General features: G+C 38.2%; 1 protein-coding gene across 6 annotated transcripts; it reads right to left on the bottom strand.

The window, feature by feature from the left end:
* Positions 1-8726: 8726 nt before the first annotated feature.
* Positions 8727-20521, bottom strand: LOC143861802 (protein DEHYDRATION-INDUCED 19 homolog 5-like). 6 transcript variants are annotated; one of them, XM_077372734.1, is made up of 6 exons: positions 20248-20521; positions 15379-15521; positions 10201-10278; positions 10000-10117; positions 9864-9927; positions 8727-9149 (listed from the first exon to the last, which is right to left on the bottom strand). In XM_077372734.1, exons 1-6 carry the CDS (start codon positions 20324-20326, stop codon positions 9026-9028), a joined length of 606 nt encoding a protein of 201 aa, XP_077228849.1. In that variant the 5' UTR covers positions 20327-20521; the 3' UTR covers positions 8727-9025. The 6 variants fall into 6 exon arrangements, with proteins under 6 accessions (XP_077228849.1, XP_077228848.1, XP_077228851.1 ...); XM_077372733.1 differs by having other exon boundaries at positions 9864-9936; positions 20248-20518; XM_077372736.1 differs by having other exon boundaries at positions 10000-10105; positions 20248-20511.
* Positions 20522-21011: the final 490 nt, after the last annotated feature.

Genomic DNA, 21011 nt, shown 5'->3' with positions numbered 1-21011 from the left:
GGAAATGATATTTACGCCCCTTTTATCAACAGGGACACCCATTTGCTAGTGTACTTTGCAATCAAAGCCACTGGATTTTTCTGACTTAAAGTACATTAGCTCCTTTTTTGCCATTGATACAATGACCATAGGTGTCCCTGGTGATGAAAAGGGGCGTAAATATCACTTCCCAACATAAAATTATACATTGCAGATTTAAATTTACTAAAAATCAGTAATTTAAATTCCATACAAAATATCGACTAAGGTGTAGAAGTCCTTTCATGCTCAATTATCACCAATGCATGATCTATCTCATGAAATTTCCATACAATTATTGAAAGGACATAAAATAAATCATAAAATTTAGTTTCTAATTTTTTAGGGGTTTATTATTAAAAAACAGTAGATAAACATAAATATTACCTCAGAAAAATAATATAAAAATTTTGAAATAATTCCATCAACCAATAAAGTGAAAACAAGATCTTACAGATCATATTTTAGCATACCGATAAATAATTGATTATATATATATTTTTTAAATAATTTTCTGAGTGATTTACATATGAAAATCATCTAATATTATTCCTTTCATCTCAGAAAAGTCCCATGAAAAACCGAATATAAATTTGGATTTCAATTCATGTAGAAATCTCCAAAATGCTATTTAAACGATAAATAATCAATAAATTAATATAAATCCGATTTTAATAATTTTTAAGTGGGATAAAATAAGATGATTTTGAAGATGGATTTTTCTTTTGATTTTTACCATAAAATTCTATAAAAAATCCTATCAATAAAATCATAAAATATCTCACAAAACAAATTATATAAATCAATTTATATGTTTATTGATTTTTAATCTACATAAAAGTTCCTTAGATCTTATCTTATGTGTATTTTTAGGCTTGACTAGCTATTACAGACATTTTGTACCTGACTACGGGAAGATCAGTCGACCCTTGACTCAAATGCTAAAGAAGGATAAGTTTACTTGGACAGACAAGGCAGAGCAGGCCTTTGAATCCCTAAAGAAGGTCATGACTAATACCCTCTCCTTGCCCAATTTCTGTAAGTTGTTTATTGTGGAATGTGACTCTTAGGGTGTCGGAATTGGTGCTTGTCCTTACGCAAGAAGGGAGGCCAATTGCATTCCTTATCAAGGCCTTATCGGGAAAAATATTGGTCTCTCTACATATGAGAAGGAGATGCTCGCCATTGTCTACACAATGGAAAAATGGAGAACTTATCTCTTGGGGAACCACTTCCAAATCCGGATGGACAGCCTCAAGTACTTTCTAGAGCAGCGCATCAAGTCTACGACACAACAAAAGTGGCTTACCAAATTGTTGGGGTATGATTATGACATAGTATACAAGAGCAGTCAAGAGAATAAGGCAGCAGATGTAGTTTCCAGGCTACCTCACCTTACATGCCTTGTCTGGCATGCTGCTGCAATGGTTAGACAAAATCCCATAAAGTTGGGTTGCTGATCCAAACTTGCAAAAGTTGATGATAGAGCTCCAAGCTGACCATGCATCCCGCCCTTATTATTCGTGGCAGGAAGGATGACTTTTCCCAAGCTGACCAATCAGGCCCCTTCGAACCAAAATATTGCAAGAGTTGCATAGTAGCCCTCTAGGAGGCCATCCTGGAGTTCAAAAAAAATCATACCGGGTAGGCCAAACATTTTATTGGAATGGGTTCTGTCAGGATGTTCAACAATTCATAGCAGAATGTGATATTTTCTAGAGAAATAAATCGGAGACAGTGGCACCACCGAGGCTTTTGCAACTGCTGCCTATTCCTGCTGGGTGTAGACCGATATCTCGTTGGACTTTGTTGAAGGACTTCCCATTTCTCATGGTAAAGACCTGGTCTTGGTTGGTGTCGATCGACTCACCAAGTCTGCTCATTTCTTGCCGCTTTCACACCCGTATACCTCTATGGACATCGCTCAACTCTTCTTTGACAGCGTTTGAAGTTGCATGGTATGCCATCAAGTATTGTTAGTGACCGTGATGCAGTATTCAGAAGTAAGTTTTGGATGAAATTGTTTAAATTGCAACACAGTGGAAGATGAGTTTTTTGTATCATCCTCAAATGGATACGCAAACATAGATTGTTAATCGTTGCTTAGAGAGCTACCTTCGATGTATGATGGGAGATCGGCCTAAACAATGGGTTAAGTGGATTTCCTCGGCGAAGTGGTGGTATAATTTTAATACCCCACAGTGATCAAAATACCCTATAATAAATTCATTCCCCTCCTTAAATAGGAAGGGCATTCTCATCCCTGCCTAAGATTAGTGATTAGGGCGTCTCCTAAGTTAGTATAAATACTAACTTAAGGCTAATCTTGCATAGTTAAAATCCCAAAGGGCAACACAAGAGGGGGTGAATTGGGTGATTTAAAAATTTTCTTAATCTACAAGGGAGTGTGAAATTAACCGAGGTAGTTCTAATCCTTGTTCAAATAATATTGCAAGTAAAGGAAAGAGATTACCAAACACCACAAGGAGACAGATGAAGAGTGATGAGACTACACAACGATATATAGTGGTTTGTTCACCAACGGATCTACTCCACTACTCAAGTACTTGGTTTTTTCTTGGGATTTTCCTCCACTATTGTGAGATTCCACACGCTGAATCTCCAGCCTTTTCAGTGAATGCCACCTCCAAAGGGAACAAACCCTCTTTGCACAATCCGCCTCCAAGGACGTTAACCCTCTTCGCACACCGCCTTGGAAGGTATAACTCCTCTGTGCAAATACAAGAAATAAAAGGAAGAAGAAAAACTCTCAAGCCTCTCAAAGGTAAATACACAACTCTCAATGCTCACAATCACTCCTAATGATTACAAGTCAATGCTCTATGGAGTGCCTCTTGACAAGAAGTAAATGCACAAATTAAATGTTCAAGAGGAAGAAGAAGAAGAAGAATCCTTGATTTGAAGATTAAAAGCTCTAGGATTTCATAAATGATCTTTCAAAAGGTTGTTTTGAAGGTCTAGGATAGGGTATTTATAGCCCTAGCAAAGATATTACTGTTTGGGGACAAAATTGTAATAAATGGGCCAAGAAAAGTAAGGCAAGCCCCAACGGCTACTTTGCCATAAGGGGGCGGTCAACCGGGGTGTCCCTTATCGGGCACTCCTTTTTTATTTTGAAATTTGAAATCGTCGCGGTCGCCCGCCGAGAACTCTCTGAATTTTTTATTTTTGAACAGAAACCTATCCGCGGTCAGCCTAGCCTAAGGTGGTCTACCGCCGAGACCTCTCTGGATGACTTCTGGATTTCCAGAAGCCTATCCGCGGTCGACCGGCGTAGCCCTGGTCGATCGGCCCGCTTTTGTTAGGTAGATGTTGGACGTCCAGCATCCATCCCGCGGTCGCCCGGGAGACCTCGGTTGACCGGCCCTGTTTTGAAATCTTATTTTTATACATTAAAGATTTAGGACTTTGGGCCATGGTCTTTGGGCTTTTGACCTATGTTTTCAAATACCTTTTGAGTTTGTTGAAATGGTTTTGAAAATGCTTTGAAAACATGAATTCATGCAATTACTTAATGTGAAGAGGACTCTAATACATTCTAAGAAATAAGAAACCTTGAGTCTTCTTGATCTCTAATCTTCTTGTGCGATCGCATGATTGTTCCTTGACTTGGGAGAATCTTCAATCTTGCTTTTGCGCTTATGGTTTCCTTGATTTTTGAACGAACTTTAAGAGTTGTAGAAGGACCACCAGAGCATGACTTTCTCCAAGTTGTGCCCTTTTTCTTCTTGCTTTAAGTGTTTCCATCCTTAGATCGGTGTTTCTTGGGGTTGTCTCGTGGTAGGGATCCCAAGAAAACCATATTTGATCATTTTGATAATCGGAAAAGGAAATGTTACAACCGTACAAACATGCTACCATTGCGCACCGACGCCATCTTACGTTGGCTTCTAGCTATTTTGGCTCCTACTATGTCCTAGAAAAGATTGGAAACGTCACCTCCAAATTGGAGTTGACGTCCTGGTCTTCCATCCATCCACTATTTTCACATCTCTCATAAAGAGGAAGGTTGCCACCGATAGTTGCCAACTACACGAAGTGGATGATAATGGACAGATTCAACTAGAACCTCTTTCTATTCTAGACCGCCGGCGGTTTTGGTGCAATGATCCAATTCTTTTGTAGAAGATGTTTTGTGGGAAGATTGACAATCTCTCTCTTCTAGGTTCCCTCACTTCAGACCTCGAGGACAAGGTCGTTTCCATGGGGACGGGATTGTTATGCCATGTAAGGAGGTGGGTTGGATTTATTGTAAGGAGTTCTGCTGGCACACGAGAATAGGAATAAATGGATGGATAGATATTGTAGTTTGTTTCAGTTTATCTATTACGATTTGCGTAGGGATTTTGTAGGAGTTATCTATTCTGGTTTGGGCAGAGAGTTTCTAGGAAGTAGAGTAGCAACTTCCTAGTTTCTAGGAGAGATAATAAAGGGTGAAATTGTAATTGTAAGACATTCTTTATGATCAATTGAATTAACACCATTGAGGTTTTTCCCCTGGACGTCGGAATGCTATTACAACTGTAAAACATCTAGTTTGCTTTAGACCTAAAAGGAAAGCAAAATCTATCCTGTTTTGCCCCCAGAAGAAAGACTTAAAACCTACCAAACAATCTCCAAATGACGTGAGATTTTGCAGGTACATTAGCCCTTAAGTTTTGAACGATTCATTTCATAGAAGGGTGGCAAAATTTATGGCCTTGTGCCAACCTGACGCAAACCCTCCTCCTTTATCGTTTATGACCGGCTGTGTTTTCGGAGTTGAGCTAAGTTGAGTTTATTAGCCCTTAAGTAGGTGATCAAAAGCATAGGGCTTGTTAACATTGACAGTACCTGCTGATGTCAACATCCATAGGGTACCTGTTGAGAAAATCCGCTGGGCAATCCGATCCGATCCTGCACAAATTTAATGGAAAAGAAAAATAACAAACAAGCCACAAGATGAACACCAAGATTTTACGTGGTCCAGCAAAGTCTACTCCACGAGCGAGAAACACGATCTTCCACTATGAGAAAAATAATATACAAGGATTACAATGGATTAAATCCAAACCCACAACCCGCAACCCTTTTGCTTGCTTCTCAAACCCAAGATCGTACGCCGATAGAAACTCGAGAGAAAACCCCAAGAGAAACCCAAGAGAATAACCCAAGAAGAAAACCTAAAGAGAAAATCCTCTATTCTTCTTCTTCTCTCCCTCTCTCTTCCTTTGGCAGCCGACACACCAAAGAATCCTAAAAAAAACAACATAAGAAAGAAAACCTACTTTCTTATGTATTTAGGTTTTCCCTAAACCTAAAAATCCATTGTTTCTAACTTTGCCTTTGCCTTCCCACCCAAGCAACACTCAGTGGGTGGGAAATAAGGCAACTTTCCCAACAATCACCACATTAGCTTATTTCCCAGCCACCTAAAGATTTTCCATTGATGTCGCCACCGGTTCGCTATTACCGCAAACCACCATTGGCCTTTTGAAGTACCAGCTACACACCCTCGAATCACCTTAGTTCTGACTCCTCCCGATTCGATCAACACGGCCAATGCACATGTGTAGCTGCCAACCCATTGACTCATCTAATCTGCCCTGGAGAGGGATCTCGATCAATCATCCCCAACGCAAGTACTGCCATCCTCTCATCATCGTTTGCAACCTGAAAACCTGTTTCTGCACCAACTGCGAAAGACACCCTACACGTGCACGCATTTCCACTCTGTTTCCAACTAACCATCGAGATCTTAGGAACACTAGTCACAATGTCCCCGACCAGACGATACAATCTGCCACACTTCTCCCCTTTCATCAGAACCATACAGTTGCGTGTGATTTTTAATGGCTCCACCTGCAGCTGAAAACCTGCAACCCCTGGAGTCCAACCGGCCAAAAGACACTAGATTCCTTCGCATCTTTGGGACATACGCCACACCACCCAAAGTACGAACCACCCCATCAAACATCTTGATCTTCACCGTCCCAACTCCCGTGACGTCACAAGTAGACTCGTCACCCAAGGACACTACATCTGCCCTTGTCTCATGGAACATATCAAAATATTCCTTCCTGGAGCATACATGAACAGAGCACCTTGAATCTAGAATCCACTCATCATGAGGAGAAGTGTGATTACCTGTTGAGACTATGAGAACATCTCCAAAGTCTTCGCCCTGCTCATCCGTTAGCGCCACCACAACATTTATAGCACCATTGTCCACCTCGTCAGCTCGCTTTGTACAAATCCGCTTGATGTGGCCATATTTCTTGCAACAGTAACATTGCACACCCTTTCCGCCGACCTTGGATCTTGACCTGCCTTTTCTTGATCCGCTGTCAGACGACCTTCCTCTTTGATTTCCACATGAACAACCAACCCATGATCTTCACTTACCCCAAGAACGGATTTCTTCCGCATCTCATTCGATAAGAGTGACGCCGTGACTTCCTCTAACTTTATCGTATCCTTACCGTACAATAAAGTTGTCACCAAGTTGTCATACAAATCAGGAAGCGAAGTAAGAAGCAAAAGGGCCTTGTCTTCTTCCTTCAACTTTTCGTCAACCTTGTGGAGTTGATCCACAAGCCCGTTGAACACTGTGATGTGTTCTAGAAGATCTCTGTCTTCCTGCATCTTCAGCCCGTAAAATTGCCGCTTCAGATACAACCGATTCACCAAGCTTTTTTGACATATAAAGCTTTTCCAACTTCTCACATAATTTACGCGCATCTTCCCCTTCCATAACATTAAACATAATGCTATTTGCAAGACATAGTCGAATCGTGCTGACCGCCTTTCGACTCAATGTCTTCCCACTCAGCATCCATCATCTTCTCTGGCTTCCCATCCTTTTCCTTCAACGCTTTAGATAATCACTGTTGAACTAGGATGTCCTTCACCCTCAACTGTCATAGGGTGAAACTGCCCTTTCCTTCAAATTTGTCGATGTTGAATTGAGTAGAATTTGATTTTACCGCCATCTCAGATTACACTGTACATCATGGTGTAGCGCTCCACCTCGAACAATAATCTTTCTTGGACAATCTTTCTACTCCCAAAGATCGCTCTAACCGCGATCCAACCACAACACCCACGATCACTCCACCCGGCCTCGACGATCGCTCCACCTGAGCTCTGATACCACTTGTTGAGAAAATCCGTCGGGCAATCCGATCCGATTGTGCACAAATTTAACGAAAAAGAAAAATAACAAACAAGCCACAAGATGAACACCAAGATTTTACGTGGTTCAGCAATGCATACTTCACAGGCGAGAAACACGATCTTCCACTATGAGAAAACAATATACAAGGATTACAATGGATTAAATCCAAACCCACAACCCGAAATCCTTTTCTTGCTTCTCAAACCCAAGATCGTACGCCGATAAAAACCTGAGAGAAAACCCTAATACTCCGTTTGGTTGCTTATTTTTGAGAAAAATATTGGCGAATGATCTTCTCCTAATTTGTCGAAGGTTGTTTGGTCGTCATTTTAGCAATTTTGGAGTCTTTGACTACCGGGTTGTCGGGAGCCGGTTGGGTGATGTGGCGCCCTCTAAATTCGCTCGCCGAATTTTACCAAAACAAAGAAATTTCAGGAGAAAATCTTGGGGAGGTAGAGTTGAGAAGACATAGGGGAGATCTCCCACAAATCTTCAAGCTTCCCAACAATACCGATGCGGGTACACATAAAATTGCCTAAGGTTCTTCCCTTTTTTTGGTTGTTCCTTTTGATGCTCTAGATTGAGTAGAAATGCTTTGATAGCAAGTTGGTTCATCAATCTACGGGTTGAGGCAAGAAAAGGAAGTTGAATTAAGGCTTTACTTGGATTGAAAGAAAAACATTTCCGATGAAGAATATTTCTTTGGAAAAAATTTTCTTTCAACAATTTAGAGGGAAATATAAAGAGTATTAATAGGAATGTTATACTCACAAGGGCCATTGACCAAAAAGGGAAAAGGGCTCCCCCCTATTGGTCAAATTCCATTTAAGACAATCATGATCTTAATTTTCTGTGCCATTTTAATGGAATTTGACCAATGGGGGAGCCCTTTGCCACTTTTTTTTAGGGGTGCAACTCGGGAACCCGACGGGTTCAACCCAAAAAAGGGTCAGGTCAGGTTCGGGTTGACTTTTCCCAACCCGGATCGAGTTCTGGTTGAGGGTTTGACAACCCGACCCGAGTGGAACCTGACATTTTTATAATTTTTTTTATTTTTTTAAGCTTAAAAACTCGGGTTAGGTTGGGTTGAAGTCGGGTCACGTTGGCCTCAACCCAACCCTAGTTTCACCGCTACTTTTTTTTTGCAAGGGCTCCTCCGAGTCTAGCATTCGCCCCGAAATAATATGATTGTGGTTAATTTAGAGGGATATTATCATAAATTGAATGTCTCTCTACCTAAAACTCGAATAGGGTTGGTTCAATTTATCATTTTTCATATTTAAAAATGTAGGAAAATGTAGAAATATTTTTTCTTTCCATATTTCTCCAAAAAATTCCTGCAATCCAAACAGGGCCTAAGAGGGGAGGGGAGGGGAGAGGAGAGGAGAGACAAACGTGTGATAGAAAGGGAGTTAAATGATTTTCTCTCTAATCCCCACATATATAAATATATGTAGAAGAAACAACAAAAAGATATTGCATACATATCCCATGGAAGACCTACATAGCATACAACTAAGACACTAACTGATAATCCTCAACAACAAATTTAAGACTAAACAGTCCCTTCATACTTGTTACATAATGTAATTTTACATAGCCTCTCCATGTTCTCTTTCAATTCCAGAACATTCATCAAGAAATCTGACACAGCAGCAACTAAAGGTTCTAACTACATAGATATAACCACATAAATAAGCTGGAAAACCATGCATTCTGTAGGGTGCCTATTATGTAGTGTAAGCAATTCTCTGTCATCAACAGGGCAATTCTGAAATCCAATGAGAGCTCAGCAGACACATGGATGAAATAGTGTCATGGGAGGGATTATTAGAAAATAGTTGATAGGAGTAACTGCTGAACAAATGTGGCTCTCTGCATTCTTTCTTTATCCCTCTGCATTCTTTCTTCATCTGTCTGCTCTTGAGCTCCATCATATGAAGACGGCTCTGAGCTGCAGCGACAGAAACTAGTCAATCATGCTACCAAAGGAGTTCTCTGGATGAGATCAGTTCTCAGGTGTAGATTGAAAATCCCTTTAGAAAAGGTTGGGTACGAAAAGGAGTTCTCTGACTATTTTTGACATTAGTAACTATGTTATGAAGTGTCATTTTCCCTTGAATGTATACATGAATCTCACATTGGAGTTTACGGATGGCTATAGGTAAATTAGATTATAGGAATAAGACATGAGATGCAATCTCTTGTTTGAGAGTTATATGGTAAGGTTGCAGGCTAGATTATCAAAGATTTCCGAATCTATCCATGAATAAATTTCTTCGGTGGATGGATTTTGGAATCATTGAAGATCATGCATAAAGACCAACTACCACATGGATATCCGAAATGAAAGGGGTGATGCTTTTGTGACTAAATAGTCTGTGCACCTTGTACTCTTTGGTATGATCCCTTCGACAAGGTCGTTTTTAATGCAAAGATTTACCATAAGATATCGAAAATTGAGCATGTAAGGATGGGTTGATATATCAATGTACTGTGTTGACCTATTTTGCACGTGGTAGGCCAGACTAATTGCAGAAATGTTTTTGAGAAAATGTCAGAAATGCGGATGTATAGTTTGAAACTATTTTCTAAGCCAAAGATGGACAATTTTCTCAAAAACATTACATCCGCATTTATGGCATTTGGTGAAATAAGGAGAAAGTACCTTTTCAGATCTGATGCAACTCTTGCATCAATGCTGGTGCTTGCTTCAAGGTTACCCGAGGCATCTGGAAGAGCTAAACCACAAAGAAAAGGTGAGAGGAGAGGATCAGGTGCAGACTCAGGTTTGTTACCCCTACCGTTGGTTGAAGCTACTCCAAGAAAGGAGCTCAGGCCTCGCAATTCCTTGCTAAGCATCGCTGTACTATTAGTCCACGGGCCTGTTCTTTGAGATTTCCTCCGCCGCTGCACAGAATACTAAATTCTTTAAGATTTTAAATACAAAGTCTGCTTTGCTAACTCTATAAAAATTCAAGCTATTCTTCAATAGTGAATGATACCTTTAACAAATGTGAGTGCTGCATTGTAAAATGTCCAATCATATCCTTCCCTAAATTTGCGGCACACACAGGACACACCTGCAAATTGCAAAGTGTCATGGTTATCTGGGACTGGGAAAGTGAATCCTAGGATCTCATATTCTAAATTACAAGGATACCCAAAAGCAAAAATGTATTGGTGAATAATGTAAGGTAAATGAGAACATGATATGACACGATCGTCTGAAACAACCCTAGCCACCGGAAGGAAATTGAGTAGCAAGGCAATCAAACATAGAAATGTTAAAACCTGGATAGTTATTCATGATTTGAGACGGCTAACCATACAAATATCAAAACTTAAAATGAGTCATGGTTCATGTGCAAGTTTTTTTTTTGAATCAGAGAGCATGTTTAATCCTTGGGGCTGAATTCGTAGGATACGTGCTTTAAATAGGAGTATATCATTTAGGCTACCACAAAGTCTGCTTTTTGTTTTTTCTTTTTTAGGGGGGCTCGGGGCTGTAGCTCAATTGGTTGAGAATTTGTATCTCCACCTTGAGGTCGTGGGTTCAATCCCAGATTGCCTACCAAAAAAAAGCCTGCTTTTTCAACATAATAAATCGGCCCATTATAAAGATTACTTTGTATGCATGTGAGGCATCTTGAAAGTCATTTCATTTCATCAATGAAATTACCCTACCACGTCCCACTTCAATGAAAATATCCACCACCCATTTCCATTTTCAACAGCAAAAACACATACTATCATCCTTTTCCATTCTTCATTTTTATTTCCAAGGACAAAACCCCACCAGCCATTTCATTTGCACTTCCATTTTAGCATAAAAAATACCACCCATTCATTTCCAACTCCATTTCCATCTCTATCCATACTTTCCTTTCAGAATGAAATACAAAAATCCAAGTAACTTACAGGGAGGTCCTACACTTACACTCAGTCTCACGTGATTTTATTTTCCTCCGTCTCATTGGTCCCTTCCTTTGGAAGGTTTTTGAGTATATATATTCTTCCTCATTTTTTTACTGAGCATTGCATCTAATATATTGTCTTATGATGTATAATATTCTACAATATGCATAAGATAGAGAGATTTCCATAATGAGAGCTGTTCCTATTAGGTGATTTTGAGTACGGGATCCACATAATCGATCTAAAATTGGCTATGGTTGGACGAACTCCGAATGGGGCTTAGAAAGTCAGTCTCGACTTACAGGATTTAAGCCTGCGACACCAAGCTCAATCACAACTCCTCTCCCCTTCCTGTTCCTTTCTCATCTTACTCTCTGTCTCTCTTTCTCTCCCGCTCTCTCTCTTCCACTTTTTCCCTACCTTTTTCCTCTCCTTCTCTCGTCTTTCTCCCCCCTATTTCTCATTGATCTGCTCTCGATTCATAAGCAAACCGGGAAAAGGGTAATCTATTCATTTTACAACAACATGTGAACAAGAAATAAATAAATATAAATGGGGGTGGAAGGGCCAAAAAAGAGGTGAAAATATCCAATTCCCATTCCGATTTTGTCTCACTATTTCATAAGATCTTTCAGAAATTGTCTTGGTACTAGAGCACCAAGAAGCCCAAGAAACCTAAAGAAGAAGAGGAACTTAAAGGTATCTTCTCCTGATGTCCACTTTTGAATAAAGGAAAAATCTGGACATGTTCTTATTTATGAAGAAATGCCTGTTATTGAGAGTGTATGCTTGTTCATAAAATGTTTTTAAAAAAATAATGATTCTAGGGAACCATTTCGAGATTGCAAATCACACAATAGTACAATTGTAAGCGATTGGATGATGGTAACTTACTGTATTTCAACTATTGGAGAATTATTTTGCACCACTAAACTAAAAATAAATAACAAGAGTCCAGATTCCTAGGGTTTTCATAAAAACATAAAAAACTACACGAAATCTATTCCTTGGTCCGGCAAAAAATAAAACAAAATGCATATTATTAAGAGTGTATGCTTATTCATTAAATGATTTTTTTTAATGGTATTCATTAAATGGTTTTAATAAATAATGATTCTAGGGAACCATTTTTGAGAGGGCAATTCACAAAATAGCATAATTGTAACCGATTGGATGATGGAACTTAATGTATTTCAACTAATGGAGAGCTATTTTGCACCTCTAAACTAAAAAATAACAAGAGTCGAAACTCCTAGGGTTTTCATAAAAACTCACAAAACTACCCGGAATCTATTCCTTGGTCTGGAAAAAAAATTTAAACTCAAAAAGAGGAAGGCATTAAACATTGAAGAAAGCTTGGCCAAGAAACAAAGAGTTAATTTTAATGGAAGATAAATTCTACAACTACAAATTTGTTAAAGACTAAAAGATTAAATAACGCCATCTCCATCAGCTTAAGCTTTTGGAGCAACTGGTAGTTTCACATGGTATCTGAGCAAAGGTCCTGAGTTCAAACCTCCTTGATGTCAAAAATCCACATGCAATGGTCAACCCAAAAGTAGGGTCACATGTGCCACGTGTAGGCCAACCCAAAGAAAGAGGGGCCACACGTGAGGCGGAGTGTTAAAGTATAACAGAATAGATAACGCCTTCTCCAACAGCTTGAGCTTTTGGAGTAACTAGTTATTTCACAAAATTGATCCATCTACATGATGCAAAAATGAAGGTCTAACTCCTAGTCTATGATTTAGCCGGCATTTTGAATTTATTGGTGACACACATGTTGTATCATGTCAACGCGTGTCGACAATTCTTTCGATACTTGTAAATGTACTGCTAGAACTGTCAGACTTAAAAGTCGGCGTGTTGTTGAGTTTTGTACCATATCAAGTGTGACATTCTTTTTTAGTATTGAATATTGTGTTTTACCTCTTTTATTATTAACTCTTCTTTTATTATAAACTCTTCTTTTAGATCTTCTTTATCTAATATTTGTTGTTATATCCCCTCCCCAAAACCTAAGACCCTAAACAAACTCTTATTAGAATATTATATTCAATGTACCCTATTGGTCTCTCTTTTTCACTGCATATTAGAAACTAAAGAGAACTAGATTTTTTTTTGAAACGGTCCGAAGAGAACTACAATAAATTTATGAATGCAATGTTATTTGATTATCTCATGTTTGTTTTAGAGTCTAGTTACTTCATCCTAAGATTTATTAGATTGTTAAATGAACATTGCATCTATATTGTTATTATGATTGCAATCAATAATTTTATATGTATGTACCTGTATGGGTGTGTCCCTGTTTCTAGATTTTTAGGGGCTGCTATGTCAGACACCTCGTATCCGTGTCGAAAATTGTCACAAGAATCTGTGTCCACAATTCATAGATATATAAACTTTTTGTTTTAGCGATGTCTCTGCTTCTAAATTTTGGGGGGTTGCTGTGTCTGACACACTCATGTCTATGTCCACAAATCATAGCTCCTAGTACTATGAGAAAAATATAAATAGTCTTGTATTGTAATTTCATCTCTAGAAGAACACACTATTAGATTAAGGTCTCAGCTTGAAGGAACAAAGGCTTTGACAAAAGAGATGTAGGCTTTAAACAAACTCATACTTTTTTTTTTTGATTGGTAAAAACAAACTCATACTTGTCATGTTATCAGAGGAGAAACATAGGACTCTATAGAAAGGTCAAGGGCTTGTTTAGTTGCATAATGGCCTAGCCATGCTGGTGGTTGAACTGCCATGAGACTTTTGCTCCTATATAGAAAAAATAAACTCTACTGAACTGAAAATTTCTACAGTTGCAAATAAGAATCGGTCAATACAAGAGATGTGGAGGCTTCTTTTAGTTGAACGGATCTCTATGAGGTCTACATGCCTTCAACAATTGGATTATTAGTTCAGGGGAAAGGGTTGAAGAACACAATTTTATGGACTTCAGCAGTTATTAAGAGCTTGGTTGGAGATATTTACTTGTGTTTGGAATGACATCTGAGAGAATCCATATAGATAATTCATTGTCAGTGAAGACGAGGTTCAATTATCTTGCTTGTCTATGTTGATGGCGTTTTTTTTTTTTTTTTTTTGCAAAAGCTTATTTTGTAGTGCCTTCAACACCAAAGATCCTGGTTTACTAAAGTACATCTAGAGAACTGAAGCTGTTCAATCTAAGAAGGAATCTTCATTTCTGAATAAAAGGACATGCTTATAGGAACTTGAAACCCATGATGTAACTAAACCATGGTATTAGTCTAGTGCAAAGTTACCTTATTTAACTATTACCAGGCCTGATTTGGCATATACATTGGACGTCATAACGCAGTGTATGTATGCAGGATCCACTGATTCATCCCTTGGATATCCCATTCAAAGGGTGTTGAGATACCTTTAGTCGTCAAAAAGGGAAATTCTATGCAAATCATATTGGCACCTTGGTATGCCAACATTTTAGATTCGTGTTGGTTGACTTCTCCAATTGATAAATTATCTACTTTATGTCATTTCAACCATATGAGAAGTTGATGACCGAGAAAAGTAAAGCATAATTAGTGGTCACTAGATTTAATGCTAAGTAAAATATAGGACTATGTCAGATGCAACATGCTAGATGGACACTGATGATTAGCTTAATGTACATGCATTGGGTTGACCAGTTTGAAATACAATTTTCCTCCATGCTAGTTTTCAGATGAAAACCAAGTGAATCGAGTTAGAATTCAGCTTGTGAGAGATATAAGAGAAATTAGCATACATCAAAACTTTAACCCAGTTGAATAACAAGCCTAGAAAATCCCTTGGAAGAATTGATTACAGGGCATTTCAGCTAAGTTGCAGATGATCGATGTCTATGCACTAGCTTCTGGGGGAGTATTATGAGGTAGTAGAGCTTAGCTTACTCAAGAGATGCAAGTTTGTATTAAATGGGACCGTTTCGAGTGACAATTACCTATGACGAACTAACTCAGGTAGCAGGCTAAAGCATAAAGGAACCAAGAGGGATTTCCACAAGAGGTTTAGTTATAAAGGACCTATTATAGCCATTGAGTCCTCATTTTCCTTTTCTTGGGCATTGAAGAGTAACGCAGTAACTTTTACAGGTGAAAAATCTAACACAAAATCAAGTCCTATGAGGGGTTACATAAGTTATATCCAAGTTGTTTCTCTTGGTACCAAATTTCCATTAATCGCATGTCAATTCTAGGCCAGAAACTATTAAATTAAAAGTAGCCTGTAAAGAAGTTACATACTGCATTTTTCACGTCAAAGCAATGCTCTTCTTCTAAATGGGTACAGAGGACACGAAGTTCAATATCGAAATAACAGAAGGGGCATGGGAAGCAAGCCCGTACATCATCATCTCCTTCAGAATCATCCAGGTTCAAATGCGCGTCTGTTGGATGTCAAAGAACTATTAGATGACATGGAATATCATGTGAAGATATGAATATGACCTAGAAGCATCTAAAATGACAAAACACTGAAAGACAATTTGCTTATATATATATATATATATATATATATATATATATATATATATCTGAATATCTGTGTGTGTGTGTGTGTGTGTGTGTGTGTTTGTATATATATTGTAATGGTACAAACAAAATTTCATCGATTGATTGTTTCAAGAATGCTAAAGATAACAACTTAAAGCAGGACACCAGCTCTATAAAAGAATTTTTTTTTAACTTGACTAATTGTCCTTTTGCTGCTTTGTTGGAGACATCTGGCACATGGACCCTATTCTACCTTATATCTTGAGGGTGTTGAAAACAATCAGTGGCTCTGTGGACTGACTACACAAGGTCATGGAGGAGTTTGAACCTCTGATGAACTCGGTCAAATGATGTTAGACAGTTTCAGGAGAAGAAATGATGAAAGACTATATTAGAGATTTGGTCAATCTTAAGTAGAGGAGAGTTTAAGAAAATTTCAGTTATAGAGCGAAATATTTCAGAGGGGAGAAACCCATTCCTCTTTATTGATGGCTTGATGGATACTATAGAGGGGTTTAGTAAAGCCTTTGAGCCTCCTAGTTTGCAAGATGCCGTAGAAGGGTTTTGAATTTTTATGCCTCCGAGATCAAGGTTTCCAGTATTGCCGCCTCCTAAATCTAGCCAAGCGGGGCCATTTCAAAGATGAATTCCTTTCCAGAAAAAGGAGACATACCTTCCAAGGAGAAACCACGCCATAAAATCAGCATTGTCCCACAAAGACTCCCAGGATTTGCATCGTCAGGAAAAAGGGACGATGAAGAGCGTAATGAGTTGCGAAATTTATGCTTTCACTGCAAAATGCTTTGGGACCCAAGCCATCAATGTCAAGGCAAGGGACAAATTCAATAAATCGAGGTGATGCTAGATGAAGAACATCAAATGGTAGCATGATTTGGAGGACCGACCACATGAAACCCCACATGAAACCCAAAAATCTCCAAGCTCAGCGACGATAGCTCCCTTTAGTGCAAATAGATATCTCACTATTGAAGTGCCAAGAAATATTTGGTAAAGAAGGTGGTAGTCTTGATTGATCCTGGAGAAACTCATAGTTTTATTGGTGACAGCTTTGTATTTTGGAAAGAAGGTGGTAGTCTTGATTGATCCTGGAGAAACTCATAGTTTTATTGGTGACAGCTTTGTAGCAAAAAAGCGGCTAAAATCTTAAACATTCCAAGATTTCAATGTTGCAACATGAAATGGGAGTATTGTACCACGTAACAAGGTTGTGAAGCGAGTGAACGTAAAGTTTGAAAACTATTCAGTAGTGGACGACTTCTTTGCTTTTTTCCATGGGAGAATTCCCTCACATGGGGCTTGGAATACAATGGTTATAATCCTTAGGGTATTAGACCATAAATCATCAGACATTGCAACCATAATTCAAATCTAAAAGGTGCAAAGTTATCTTGCATGGGATCAAAGACGTTCGAGAGAATGCAGAAGATAATTAAGAGGGAGCAGATAGCTTGGGATGCTGGCATAGTCCACCAAATAGATGATTTCAACACGGGATTGATTACATGTCACTCGTTTAGTAATAGCCCATTTGCCTCTTCAGTTATTCTAGTGAGAAAAAGATGGAAATATGAGGACGTGAATTAATTACATGTCACTAAGTAAGAAGAAAATAAAAAATAGGTACCCTACTCCTGGTATTGATGAACTCATGGATGAGTTACATGGGACCATATACTTCTCTAAGATTGACTTGAGATCAAATTTTCACCAAATCACAGTGAGGGACGAAGACGTGCATAAAACAACCTTTCCATGTCATTTTGGCCACAGTGAATTTCTGGTGATGCCTTTTGGCTTCACTAATGCCCCATCATTTCGTCAACTATGAATCACATTTTCAAGGAGTATTTGAGGGACTATGTGCTAGTCTTCATTGATGGTATCGATGTTTACAACAATTCACGGGATCAGCACTAAAAGCATCTAGATACTGTTTTAAGCATTTTGGGGCCGCAGAAGTTCTACGCGAAAAGATCCAAATGTGAATTTGGAATGACAAAAATATTGTATCTTGGACACATAATCAGCTCTCACTTCAGCCTCCGAAGAGTCCGTCACCCCGATTGGCCCCGCAAAGGCCCAAATAACCTCACCACGGTCATTCCTCTAAACTCCCCCAATGCCAGCAGGACCACGGTTCCCCAAACTAGACCCATCAAAATTAAGTTTCAAAAATCCCGTCTCGGGAGGAGCCCAGTCTTGGACAACATTATGAAATCAAAAAATAAAGATACAGCCATGTGCAACGTCTAAATTCATCATAGGCTTGAGCCTATGATGATAATATCTTCATTTTTTTTATTTCATAAGATACAGCCAAGTGCAACGTCTAAATTCATCCACAAATGTCACATAATAACGAGAACCAAAAAATGAAGTGGTGGGATCTTTGGACATCATAGTGAACAAAATCATATGGAATAGTACTTTTATTATCACTAGATGGAAGAGATGTACAATAATATTTTGCAAACTCAAAGACATTACGGTGGAAATTAAAAAAACAAGGCAAAACCAATTCAGGAAATAAATGTTTTCCAAACTCCTTTCCCTGTAGTTCTATCCAGAGGTCATTTGACCGCCACAATGAACATTGTAAATCTATCCTGATTCTCCTCTTTTGTGCATTGGGTGTTTTCTCTTCAAGACTATATCAAAGGCAATACAATTTACTGGCTATGCTGGAGGCGAATGGTGAAGCCTCATACTGGGCCGTGTTGCCACTCTATGGAAAGGACCCAGCCTATTTAGAAGCTATATGCTTACTAGTTATGCTTAGGGCTTCCAGAAAGAGCGTAAGAATGGAGCTTTCAGAGATTTAGAGGTTACCTCCATGATCAGGAGTGATACAAAAGACCTATTATCTCTTGGCCTGCTACCTCGATGAACTTTATTGAGGTTGCAGGTGATAACTAAGTTAGAATTTGGTCGACAGTTTTGTTAGCTGGGGTTGCCACACATAACAGTTAGTTTATTTATGGTTAACCCAACCATAAAATATTTCACAGCAACATCAAACCAGTACCACTATCCCATCACAAACATTAGTCGCACAATCCCCAAAAAATTCTACCAATATTCTGATTGGGTTAACCATGAGCGTGGACAATCAAGAAGAAGCAGACAGCAGGTTCATATTTGAATCTTTCACCATTCAAGTCTATTGCCACTCCAGATAAACAACAGAAATAATACGAACACATATTTTGAACCAAGGGCTAAAAACATATCATTTCTTTAATCCAACTGTCAACTAAAAAGTGAAACTTCCAAGATCCTTTACATAAAAAAGCTGATAAGCAATCTAGTTCTGGTGTCTGGAAAAGGTTTTCCAAAAGCATAGCTATCATAATTATGGTGTAGTCGTGTAGAGGCTTACTGATCTCAAAAGACAAAAATTTGGCTTGTTCATAATTCAGTTTCTAAAAAAGAATAATATGATAGTGCTTTCATTATCATCCTTCATCCAATTAGTAAAAGCTGAATAATTCAATCTTCAGGGTTCAGTTACTTAACCTTGGAAAACAACTAGCATATGAACTCCCTGCCTAAGGTCCGCTTTGGATACATACCTCTAAAATTATTTGCATATAATAAAATATGCGAGTGGGTTAGAAGTTGATTATTTGAAAATAATGGTTGTAACAGTTTGTAAATAATATATTTAATGGCTTCCAAAGAGACCTTAATGTCCCATTCGCAAAAATAATCTGACAAGCAAATAAGAAGCAATTTTTGTGCCATCCGAAGAGGCCTTAAATCCCAATGAAATATTGAAACAATATAACCATCCACGGTATAATATCTTAATTTAAGGCCATGTTTGGATTGCAAGAAAAAAAATTTTGATGGAAAAGTTTTTCTTGAGAACTTTTTTTCCTTCCATGATTTAGAGAGAAATTAGTTTACTATGGTTAATTTGGAGGGATATTATCATAAATTGATGGCCTCTCCAAGTCAAAATTGAATAGGACTGGTTCATGTTATCTGTTTTCATGTTAAAAAAATGTAGGAAATTTAAGAAATATTTAGCTTTCCAAACTTTTCTAGAAAAATCCTGGAATCCAAACAGGGAAAATAGAGAAGGACTGAAATTTTGGAAATGTTGAGAAACAAGAAAAAAAGCACCAACCCAACCTTAATTAGTAGAAATACCAATTAGAAAAAAAAAACACAAAAAACTGATAAATCAACCTCTAAACACCGAAATTATCCAAATAAAAAATACCCAAATGAGTACAAGTCAGAACTAGTGAACCCAAAAAAGGCCACACAAATCACTTGCTAGTTGCTACCTAATTATCTAAACTAAAAGCCAAAAACTGAAAAAACCCAGATGAATGAAAACACTTAATAGGCTAATTTTAAACCCAAACCAACCCCAACCCAAAAATGCCAACACAAACCCCCATACAAACTTCTTATAAAATACAAATACACAAGCCAATATCATAACTAGGATAAAAATTTCACTCAATTCCCTCAAATACAACAAACCCCAAAATCATTAGAAAAAAAAATGTATAAAAAGAAAAGAGAAATCAAATATTTGGATTATATATATATATATATATATATATATATATATATACTATATACCTGAGTTGAGTCTAGCAGCTTGCGTAGCAGATAGGTGCTTGGCTGAGTGAACTCTGGAAGCCCAGAAATCAACATCCATGGCGTCAGTTTTCCGACTGAATGTTCCGGGGAAAGTGTCAATTTCCGTCAACGGAAATGAAGAAAATGAAGAAAGGTCTTTTCTCTCTAGAGCACAACTGTTGATGCCTTCAAATAGCGGCAGGACAGAGGCTCGGTTTGAGAGGCTTTTTGAGACACTGAAAGTAGATGAGAGGACACGTGGCAGTTTCTGGAAGTAAAAAAAAAAACCAGAAGACTGATTTCAAGGCTGATTTCTCAGTTATTTCACAGACGGCAATATTCGATTCCATCTTGTACGAAATTATAAGAGAAGTGATATCACCACAACTATATTTGATATTTTCGCTAACCCATTTTGTCTTTTAGCATTTAAAGATATGTTAAAAGGCTATTACATGCATGGTTTTAAATTTTGGCCGAAATGTCGGATTTCGGTTGAAACAGAAACCGAAATTTCACTAAATCCGAAATTTTGGAAATTCCAAGAAATTTGGGTCTAAATTTCGAGTTTACGAAATTTCGGATATAATAAAATAGAGGAATGATAGATGCAAGGGACATCTTTATGCAAGGACATCAGTTTCTCGACCGACTTTAAAAGTAACGTGGATATATTCAAGGGCCCTTCTCCTCCTCACGTAATCTTCCATCCCATTTCGCCCTTCATCCATCATTCCTCAATAAAATATAACTTTTTATTTTAT

This window comes from Tasmannia lanceolata, unplaced genomic scaffold (assembly GCF_043159265.1).
Source record: "Tasmannia lanceolata isolate RefF3 unplaced genomic scaffold, GAP_Taslan_0.1 ptg000037l, whole genome shotgun sequence".
Classification (NCBI taxonomy): Eukaryota; Viridiplantae; Streptophyta; class Magnoliopsida; order Canellales; family Winteraceae; genus Tasmannia; species Tasmannia lanceolata.
This window is presented reverse-complemented; position numbering and strand designations above follow the sequence as displayed.